The sequence below is a fragment of the Hydra vulgaris genome, chromosome 13, assembly GCF_038396675.1.
Source record: "Hydra vulgaris chromosome 13, alternate assembly HydraT2T_AEP".
NCBI classification, from domain to species: Eukaryota; Metazoa; Cnidaria; class Hydrozoa; order Anthoathecata; family Hydridae; genus Hydra; species Hydra vulgaris.
Window position 1 is genome coordinate 60,057,344 of NC_088932.1, and position 12,162 is coordinate 60,069,505.

The 12,162-nt window shown below is 29.5% G+C and overlaps 2 protein-coding genes across 2 annotated transcripts; both read right to left on the minus strand.

Moving 5' to 3' along the window:
* Positions 1–2,144: 2,144 nt before the first annotated feature.
* On the minus strand, positions 2,145–3,523 carry LOC136090070 (uncharacterized). The gene is made up of 2 exons (XM_065816179.1): positions 3,088–3,523; positions 2,145–2,998 (listed from the first exon to the last, which is right to left on the minus strand). The coding sequence occupies exons 1-2, from the start codon at positions 3,521–3,523 to the stop codon at positions 2,145–2,147; spliced, it is 1,290 nt and encodes a 429-aa protein (XP_065672251.1).
* A 3,225-nt stretch (positions 3,524–6,748) lies between these two features.
* Positions 6,749–7,369, minus strand: LOC136090071 (uncharacterized). The gene has a single exon (XM_065816180.1). It carries the CDS (start codon positions 7,367–7,369, stop codon positions 6,749–6,751), a length of 621 nt encoding a protein of 206 aa, XP_065672252.1.
* Positions 7,370–12,162: the final 4,793 nt, after the last annotated feature.

Sequence of the window (12,162 nt, forward strand, 5' to 3'; positions counted from 1 at the left end):
TTAATACCGTCTTGGATTTTGCTATTACTATGCCGTCGAGCATTACGCTTATTTCGGCATCATCAACGTAAAAAACATTTCGCCTGCACATCTGATGGTTATTGATGGAACGGAAACTTGTGGATTCTGTAGTTACAAAAATGTATAAATTACTTAAGTACTAATATAATTAAAAATTATTGATATTAAATCGTTGGTAATAATAAAGACTACAAACTTGATATACAACATTATTTAAAGAAATGAAGTGATCAATGTCTTCACCAAATATAACTGGTAAAAGAAGCAAAGAAGCCGATATTCTCTGACCTGATATTATATTTGTATACGATAATAATGGCAAAAAAATAATCTATATTACAAAAAATATATTATATATTTATTATATACCTTCAATATCAACATTTGATGATGCGCCAATACCATTTAATAAAATATTGACGGTTTGCAAAAACAATGTTTTTTTTATTGAAGGCAACTTTGATTTGCTAATGTCCAAATATTTGTCTAAACGATTTTGAAAAAACTTTATTATCTTCATTTTCAAATCTAAACCAGTGATTCGTCTTGCTTCTTCGAACAACTAAAATAAGTATTAATAACATTTTGGTATTTATAGTAAAAATATTTATAGTAAAAATATTCGTATATATATAATGATAATAACGTTAATTGCAATAATTATAATAGTTAGGAATTATGCAAACGGATGAAATGATGCAAAAGGTGAAAAAATGAAAAAGTAGTTAATAAACAATCAATAACAAATGTTTATTGAAAAACACAAAAATATCAATTTCCATTGGTAAACAAGGAAACCTTTTGCATTATGACTTGTGTTGTATTGGTTTTGATAAAATTCTTCTTAATACATAGGTCCGATGAGGTCCGGCTCATTCTATCAGATATAATAGTTGTGTCAGGATAATGTTTACAGTGCTCCTTTAACATTAATGTTACATGTTGCTCTCACTTGAAGAATCTTCTAAACAGTCATTTGCAACCTGCAACTTAAAAATCAGAATATGAAAAATTTTATAAAAATAATAATAAAAATTTTATAAAAATAATACTTTTAATTTTAAGGTAGTATTCAAGGGATATTACCTTCCCTTGAATACCACCTAAAAATTAGCTATTAAAGTTATTTATTGCAATAAATAAAGATATATAAAATAAAGTCAGTCCAATTTGGGTTGACACAATCCTGGTTTAAATTAAATAAATTACCGTACCTCACATATAGTTATTTTTACAGATTCATTAGCATCAGTCAGCTGGCTGTGTATCATTTTGGATGCAAAATTTTTATGAGCTATAACAGACTCATCATTAGAATATTTTGAACGTTCTAATTTAAATTTAGTTCTTGACTATCCAACCATGTTGCCTAAAATAGAGAATTTATATACATATTCATATTAATCTATATACACATTTAAATTATTTAAACTTTGAAATAAATAGAAAGTTTAAACATTCTTAGTTTGAAAAGTTTTTTTTGTAAAAAGCGTTATACTTTTATACCATCAAATTTCCGAAATAAATTTGTTAGTATTCCAGTAAAAACATCAAAATTGCCAAACAATAATTAATTTTTTTTGCAGAATATTAAAAGAACATTTATTTCAGAAATCAGAGATAGCCAGACGATTTAATTAAATACTCACATATAACTTAGATAATTTGCCTTTCATAACTATGACACTGTCACATAGATTTGGATATGTTTGCACAATAGCAGAACATACACTATTGTACATCACAGATGATGCGTAGCTAAATAATAAATATATTATTTATTGGTAATTTAATCCATTCAAAACTTTGTATTTTAAATATATTAAATAAAAACTCTATTTATATGCCTCAGTAACTATAAATAAATTAAATATGTGTCAACAGTTTCAAAACAGTTCAATTCATTAATAAATAAATCAAAAAATAAGTTTTAAGGTAAAAAGAACAAAACATTTTCACTACTTTAATTGGCAGTGTGGGGTCAATAGTTAAAGTTAGAACTTTTGTTTCAAATTAATAGTCTAGGGAGTAAACGGGGTAGGTTGGGAATGAGTGTTAAATTTAATAGTTGGGCTGAATTTTAAATATGTATTTATATTTAAGATTGTAAATTATTTTAACTTTTAACCATGCAGTTGTGCAAAAATAATATGATTATTAATAGCTCCTGGTGTATAAACAATCCATTCATCGCTCTTTTCAGTAATGTAACCATCAAGATGTGGGTTATAAGCAGAAGAATAATGGAGAATACAACATATAACCCATAGGCCATGCAAATATAAAATGTATTCAATTTCTGCAAACAGTGGAACATATTCTTCATCAATTACATTATAGACAACAAAGGTTTTTACGCGTGATAACGTTCCATTACATTGCAAGCGATTGACAGACACTATATTCTTTTGATTACTACTTATCTCAATTCTGTACATTTGTTTGATTTTTATGCAAAGACTGGTTGGAAAAATTGAATAAGGAAGAAATTGCTGTAAACCGATAATAACTGGAGAGCTCTGAATCCATTCATTTGCAGGTGACAAAAGAGCACACTTAGCCATCTGGTGTCTCTCAGCAAGAGTTTTAGTAATGTTTCTAAAATTTTTCACACGATGAGCAATTTGTTTAAAATATTGATGTTTTGCTTCGAATCTTAGGCACCAAAGTAATCTGAGAGGACCAAATTGGGCAATCATTCGTGGATAATGAACCCGAAAAAGTATCTTAGGTGTAAATGATTTTGGATTTAATTGTGCTAATAACTCATGGTGCCTAGCAATAAGGTGGGTGGGTACAGGAATCCACTCTATATCAATAACTGGTGAAAGAATAATTTGGCATATTTTTCTGCATAACAAATGTAGCATCCAATATTCGTTTTCATTTGGTACAACTTTTCCAATATATAACTGAATATGATAAAATAATGACCACCTCTCCACAGCCTTTCCACTGATATACTTGTTACCTGATACTAAATTAAATGGAACATTTGAAGGCAATGGTTTATCACAGTATTCAGTAATCCCATATTTAAAATTTTTAGTATATTTCTGAGCTCACAGACTGTCAAAAACTTATTTTTAACAAGGCCTTTTATAACAACGCTAAAGTTAACACTCATCAGCTCTTCCAATATGTCATATAATATGTCCTGGGGCATGGAATCAATCGGGTGAAGATAATTTAAGATAGAAAATGGGCATTCTTTTTTAACTCCATACACCGGCATCAGAGTTGGATCAATTAACACAGAGTTAACATGATAATCATGACTGGTTTTAGTTCTTAAATTACATTGACTTTCAGTTTTAATTTCATGAATGTTAATATGTGGTACCATGCAATTTCGACAAATATGGCCAGATGAGAAACATATAGAGAACCCACTGTTTGTATGTACAGACAAATTATCACTAGATAATGTAACAATGGAGCCTTTAAGATTGTGTGTTATACCTTCAACATTAATGTTAATACCTTCATTTCGAAGTATCATTAAATTGTTCAACAAAGGTTGTAGAATTAGTGTGTAGCCGTGTTCTTTAATTATACTATACTTTGAAATTCAAACAAGTTCAAACATTGTGAAATTAATTGGAAACTAGATTACGCATAATCTAGTTTCCAATTAATTTCACAATGTTTGAACTTGCTCGAAAATTTTTCTCTACAATATAGTTTAGTGTGACACGATTGTCTAGAGAAATATTCACTAAAATCCATAAAATCACGCATTAATGATTCGTCACTATTTAAAAGCACATTTTCTTCACACTCCCTGGCATCATATTCCTTTGCTCTCTGACTGTCCAATACTTTGGAGTCTGTATTTTTGGATAAAGATTCATCAAGTGCTATTGTATGGCATTTATTATTGTGCCATTTAAAAGTATTAGCTGTATTATACAAGTACTTACATTCACCAATGCCACACTCTTAAATTCATGAATTTATCCTCAGAATGCTGAAGAAGCATATGATTAACTAGATCACGACAAGTGAAAGAGTGTTTTCGACAATAAATGACTTTACACATATATATAGACATCTGAATTATTTTTTTAAATAAACAAGTATTAAAATCAAATTTTTTTAATCAATCAACAACTATGAGCAAATTTAAAAATAAAATACAAAAATACATCCCAATGTAGATTACATCGACTATATCACTAAAATTACAAAATGATACAAGTATATATATATATATATATATATATATATATATATATATATATATATATATATATATATATATATATATATATATATATATAAATCTAAAAATATACAAAAATTTACTAAAGATAATAATGAACAAATTAAAAAAAATATATATATAGTTAGTTCTAAGTTATTTTTTTTAATGCCAAAAATTTGTCCAAACTGTTTTTGAAAATGTTTACATTTCCCGACATGACCACTTCCAATGGCAATTTGTTCCACAAATTCACAGTTCTATTTATGATAAATTCATATCTTGGCACAAACTTGGTTTGCTCTCTGCTGTATTTTCTGCTGTGACCTCTGCATGATTTTGAAAACACTGGTTTGTTTAAAAGGTCTACTGCTTCAATCTCATTAAAAAACTTAAATATTTGAATAAGATCTCCTCTCTTCCTTCTTTCTGACAATGTTGCTAAACCAAGTATCTGTAAACGGTCTTCATACAGCAAGCTTCTTAAGTTCTTTATCATCCTTGTCACTCTGTGTTGCACCCTTTCTAATATTTCAATGTCACCTTTGCAGTTTGGTGACCAAACTGGCGCTGCAAATATATACATATATATATATATATATATATATATATATATATATATATATATATATATATATATATATATATATATATATATATATATATATATATATATATATATATATATATATATGCTAAGGTAGATATTTCTCATAAAAGAAAGGGTAGAAAAAGCTGAGGTAGAATTTTCTACCTTAATTTTGCTGACAAACGGTTTGCCGTTTGATTTTAGATTTGGGTTTAAGGTGTTTTTTCAAAACCTTTTACAAAGTAGCGATATTTATACCTTGAGACAAATAAATTTACCTCAATTTCAATATTAGGATTAAGCAGCGCTACCTTAAGCTATAAAAAAACACCCCGTTTTTCCTTTTATTTCTTAGTGTGAATATTTAATGTATATTCTTTTTTATTTATTTATTTCTTTGTTTGTTTTTTTATCAACAAGCAATTATTTAACATGTTTAATATTAGTGAATTATTTAACGTGTTTTAGTTTTTAAGTTTTAGAACTCTTCTATTGTAGGGTAGACCGGGGGAATGCCGACACCTTAATACAATTTGATTTTTAGAATTTTTTCTAGGTTAGTTACGATTTTGGTGAAAGTACCTAAAGATTTGCCCTAATTTTCTGCATCTTAATATGTAATGTTCTACAAATTAATATGTAATGTTTTAAAATTATTTGCATATTTACATGAATGTTTTTCGTAATTTAAGCACAGTGTCGGTGTTTCCCCAGCCACCGGGGTAATTGCGACACCACTTTGGGGTAATACCGACATTAGTAATTAATAAGACAATTATTTTACCAAACATGTTTTATTTTTACATAGAGTAAATAAACATCGTATATAATTGATAATAACAAAGTAAGACAGGTTAACTCTTTGAGATACAAAAAAAACCTTTTTCAAATCGAAGATTAATGAGTAGGGCAAAAGTCACAAATATAGTTTTCAGGGGAACCATACCCGCCACAATCTGCATGCGCCCATTTTCCACAATAGACACAACGATACCAGAGTTCAGTTTTTTTTTCCATATTCACCACAAACTAGACACATCTCAGTGTCCTTTGAAAATAAATCAATCCCGTCGTCAAGCTTGTCATCATCACATAGTTTAGCTTCATCAGTATCTTCCTCAGAAGTTGATTCTTCAAAATAAATTTGTCTACAACACCTCTTCTTTGTTATTTTTCTTTTAACTGCGGACTTGCTTTTAGGATGGGTGTTCATTTTAGTTTTCACGATTTTTCCCGAGTTTTCATAAGTTTTTCTAGTCTAAGCTTGGCTTTTACATCTTTAATTTCTTTTTTCTTTTTAGCTTCTTCCAAAACTGCTTTCATAGGGGTTTCTGTCATGATTATGGAGTGTTGCTTTCTGTTATTGCAATCATCTTTATTATCTGTTGACAAAGATAGAAGGGTTGACAAATATTCCAGAGTTTCTTTGAAACATTTTGGGCTTTGGGAGGGTTTTGGAACAGCTTTTAGAACTGTGTCCTGCTTTGAAGAACCAGCTTCTGGATTAGCATAAATCCCTATTAAATTCAAGCAAGCAGTTTTCTTACGCACAACCTTCTGATGCCTGAAATGCTGTCGAGTTTCAGTAGCCGATTCATTGGTGGTTTCTGGGTGCTAAGCGGCAGACAGATTAATATCTTGAATAGATTTCATGTTGGGTGGTTCATCAACATTTTCGTGGTTGGTTATGACTGGTTGTTGAATCGTGCTCTCGCAGATAAAATCCACATCACTGATTTTTTCTGGCTTGTAAGGGAAAATACCGGATGCAGCGAACCCTGAAACCCCTTTCTCCATTGTTGCGACATTTATGTATGCTTCGTTAAAGATGGAAGCAATGTCGTACACTGTTATTTTCTGGAAGCGGCTAGCACTTAAGAATCTGTCATACTGTATGTTGAATGCTTTTTTCAAAGGCCCATAAATTGATAAATCTAAAGGCTGTAGCTTATGGGACGTATTGGTGGTATAGAAACTACATTAATGTGATTCGCTCTGTAAAATTCATAACTCTCTAGAGAAATGTGACTGCCGTGATTTTGTAACACCAATAGCACAGGATCTTCTATTGTTGGTTTAGCATTCTCCTTGAAATGTTTTAGCCAATCTTGGAAGAGTTTTTTGTTTGACCAGCCATTGTGAGAGCATGTATAGATGGCTCCCGGAGGCCCCCTTCTTTCTAGTTGTGGACACATCCGCTTCCAGAGATAGATAAACATTGGTGGAATGAATCCTCCAGAAGCACTGACAGCACAGACCACCGTAATATTTCTCCCCCACTCCCAGCTTGTAACGGATCCCACCTGATGTTGGCCCTTTGGTGCTAATATCTTACCGGGTTTTTGAACCGTTGAAATACCCGTTTCATCCATATTGAATATTCTTGTCGCCTTAAATTGGTGTTTCTTATATACCTCATCTAGGTAAGCAAAGAACAAATCAACTTCAGCTTTATTGAAATCCAGAACTCGATTGAGGCTTGTTGCCGAGGGCTGCCTTAAACTCAAAGTTGGGTTTCTTTTTCTAAAACCAGCCACCCAATCTTCCCCAGCCATCTTAGTTACTTTATTAAAACTATTTTTAATGTTTAACCTGTCAGCGAGGTCAAAGGCTAGTCAACGCAAGTCAGTAAGGGTTACGCCATAAAACTGGTTTGATAGTTGTTTTATAAATAATGGGGCAATACCGACACCTGTTGGCATTGCCCCGTGGTGGTGTGTCGGCGTTACCCCGGTGGAACAAGATGGTGGAAACCTAACCCTACAAACTACGGCTAAAACGGCTATGCCAAAATGTTGGTTTTAATATGTATTTTATAGCTAACTAAGTGGTTTTTTAGTAATACTAACAATTAGAATCTTACCTCAGTACATCCAGAAGTCAGTTTAACATGGAAAACTTCAACAACTAGTTATTTATAGGAAAACAAGCAGTACGCTTACTCGCATTAAACTCACTGAGCGTTAGTTTTAGTGTTGTCCGCCAGGTAGCAGCACTATACAACAGCACTTTACTCACAAAATACAACTACAGAAAACAAAAGAAAAAAAAAAAATTATTAAAAAAATGGATGTATGCGTATCTGTCAATATATGTATGTAGGCTACGTTTGGAGGTGAACCATCCTTTGGTAGTGGCTTGGTGTTTTTGTCTTAAGAAGCGTAAAGGTTAACTTATATATTTGGCAGTGGCTTGGCGTTTTTTATTGTCAGAAGTCTTAACGGAAATTTGGTAATTTGACTCAACACACAGCGATAACCATCGTATGGCTATCTAGGTCCTATTGCACAACCTTTTGAACAATCTGGAAGTGTATTATATTTAGTCTGGAAATGAGAGCATATTGATTATATTCAGTGATATATAGTGAATAAGATATAGCGATAAATAAGATTCAGTGATTATTTTCGACAAATTAGATTCAGTGTGTCCAAGTGATTTATCAAGAAAATTATGGACATTATTGTTCGCATGAGTCAGCTGTCCGAAAGACACAGTAGTTTGATTGATGCAAGCCGTAACAAAAGGAAATAACCATTAAAAAACAAAAACAAAAAAAAACGTTCTAATTTTTTCAATAGCGGTTTCTCTGTGGCAAAACCTGATGGTCTTCTTTGAGTATCCGCGCTCTTTATATTTATTGCTATTCTTTATTTCTTAACAATATCTTGACTTGTTAACTTTTCTTTTTCTATATTATTAACGATATCTTGACTTGTTAACTTTTCTTTTTCTATATTATTAACGATATCTTGACTTGTTAACTTTTCTTTTTCTATATTATTAACGATATCTTGACTTGTTAACTTTTCTTTTTTTATATTATTTGTATCTTTATCATAAAAATTGTAATAAAGAACAAAAAAAAAAAAAACTTTTTTATCGTAATCTGAAAGTTAAGTTAATATTATAAAAGAATAATTGAGCTCAGCTTCAGATAAGTCAATTTTTTTTTTTCCTACAATGAGTACAAATGAGTTTCTAGATGAGTTTTTTTCCTACAATGAGTACAAATGAGTTTCTAGATTTCTTTTCCTACAATGAGTACAAATGAGTTTCTAGATCAAAAAAGTCATAGGTTTACAAACAAAAAGAAGTTATAGGTTTGCAAACAAGAAGAAGTCATAGGAACTGTCCATTAGTTACGTCAATAATTTTTTGGCATTTTTTACCTCCCCCTCCCCCTTGTCAACAACTTGTCAAACTTTCAGAGACCCCCTATAAAACTACGTAAAATATGAAAAAGTAAATAAAACATTTTTAAATAGTAGTAATAGCAGTAGTTTACAACTTTAAGAAAAAGTGTTTAAAAGTAAAATGTTTAAAAAAAAAAACTTAATTCAACTTTTAACTTATAAACATTTTTTAAATATATATAACCATTTAAAATTATAAAGACTTGCTCTGAACAAAAAGTGAATAGAAGTAAAAGTGATTACTACATGCAACACTATTGGTTTAAACTTCTTCCAGTGCATAATAGAAGGTAAAAATTGTTAAATCCACTCAACTTATCGAAGAACTGCAAGTCGATATTATGTAAATAATAAAAATATTGTTCCAGTTATTGAATTTAAAAGAAAAAAGAAAAACATTAAAACTTTGATGGAAGAGAGTATTTCTCGATGTTTTCCAAAAATCTTACTATGATAAAGAAATCGTCACTATTGAAATTTTTGATAAAATCTTCAAGATCTTCTTTCACAACAACAACAACAACAACAACAACAACAACAACAACAACAACAACAACATATTTTTTTTCCTCAAAATTTACAATATAATTACAATAATATATTATTATTAATAATAATAGTAATAACGATAATAACAACAATAACAATAATTACAATAATAATAAGAATAAGAATATTTATAATATTATAAATAATAAAATCAAAATATAATTATTAAGAATAAATATAAATAATTGATTGAGGAAGGAGCCACTCATGCAGAATCCTGATCAAAAGAGTGACACCAAAAAAATTTTTTAATAATTATAATTTAAAAAATAATAATAACAATAATAACTTTATTCATTAATAGAGCAAAAGTAACAGCAAAAATAATAGTATTTATAATAACTGTAATAATAATAGTAATAATAAAAACAGCAGTAATGAAAGTAATAAATATTAATGACAAAAACAGTAAAGTTTCTATAGAAATAAGAAAGTAAAAAAAGTAAGAAAAAGAAAAAAAAGAAAACTAAAGGAGTTAAAAATGATAAAAAATTAAAATAAAATTGTTTTAGAATTTATTCAAATTTATTTTGTTTTAAATAAAGAAATGAACAATAAATAATCAACATATATATATACAAGAAAGAAAAAATATGTCTGTAGAACAAAGAAGACAGTAAAGTCTTGTCAACAAGCACCGTTTTTGTATATACAATAAAAAATATAAACTTTTCCTTTTTACAATAATTTTTATAAAATATAGAGTTAAACAGACAGGGGCTCAAACAAGATGAAAATGACAATACGTCATCGCAATCTTTTCATAGAGCCCCTTTATACATTTTCAATAAAATACAGATATTAAATTAAAAACCCTAATGGGTATAAAACTGCTGCGCTAATCAGTAATTCAAAAAAAGATCAAATAATATAAATACTAAAATAATTAAAGTTACTTGGTGACCCTTTAAGCACAAATGATTATTATTTTAAAAATTTCCTTTTTATTAGAAACTTAAATGAACTTAATGACATTGCTATACATTTAAATCTTTTTGATAACTATTCCATATATTTGGTCGACGATATGCAATCCTATATTCAGCATATTCATTAAAGTTTTGAGACTTTAATTAATATGCTGAATATAGCATTTAAAGCAAATATAAGAAACTCATTTAAACTCAATTAATTGAGTTTAAATGAGTTTCTTATATTTGCTCTTAGATAATATTTTTCATTTATGTTTATTTCAAATTTGTTATTAAAGTTTAGAGGAGAGAGATTATTATTGAATCGATACATAGAAATTAAATGCTGACAGATATTTATTTCAACAAACATCCACCATTTTCATAACTTTCATTATAGGTTTGATGTGTTCACGCTTATTTTTAGAGTAAATGATTCTGTTTTTGTAGATTATAAATTTTTTTAAGTTTTGATGGTTGCGTACTCGCCCATGTTATGTTTGCATAGCTGATGAAACAATGAATTAGTCCAAAATATATTAGTTTGAAACTTTGTTTATTGATATATGCGCAAACTCGATACATCATACCAACTATATTAGTGATTTTAAATTGAATATATCTAACTTGAGAAAGCCAGGATAAATTCTCATCAACAAAAACTCCTAACGGGTGATGCGGAAGTTATCGGACAAAATAAAAACGTCAATAACTTATTTATAAATAAAAAAACAAGCTACAATTATACTTTTTTTAAATAAAGCATTTATCTTTTAATAAAAATATATTATTTTTTATATGAAAAAACTCCACCATCTGCAATTGATCTCAATTTTGCTCTGACGCCTTTCATATGCGACTGTAAAAAGTTTAAATCAATTTCTTGTAGTTTTAGTTTAATGCGATCAATCAAAACTTGCTCTGTTGAAGCTTGCCAATCTCCCTCGTAAACCTTCTGTGCCAAATGTCCCCAAAAATTTTCAATTGGTCGTGCTTGAGGCACATTTCGGGGATTGGATTCTTTATCAACGTAACAGACATATTGGTCCATCCAATTTAGAGAATCTTTAGAATAATGAGAACTTGCTAAATCTGGCCAAAATAAATAGTTAAAGTCTCCATGATACTTGTGAATGAATGGAAGAAGTCGTTTTTTTAAACATTCATTAATATAGATTGATGAATTGATTGCTACAGCCTTGGAAGTGCGAAACAATGGCTCAGACATATCACGGTCAGATATGGCTATCCACATTAATAATTTTTTTGGAAATTTCTCTTTTCCTATAAAACAAACACTTTCTGGGCATGTCTTTTTGTTGTTTGTGTCGTATCCAGAATTTCCAGGCATGTTGTCCCCTGCAAAACAAAAGTATTTTTCGTCATCGATGACTAGAAGCGATTTTGTGTTATAGAGTTGGTTAACTAGTTTCCTGCTTCTTTTCTTTGCCTTTATTTGTTGTTCTATAGTGTATTTTGGAGTCTTTTCACGTTTTCTATATTTAATATTCATTTTTTTTAACTGACGACCAATTGTCGATTGATTTACACCGAATTTAATACCTATTTTTCTCTGACTGACCTCTTTTTGATTGTTGACAAGTCTCGTTAATTCGGCTTTCTTTTCTCTAGTCCAGGATGTCGGACGACCAGGGTGCTTTCTATCAGAAAGCGATTGAACAGTTTCAAATC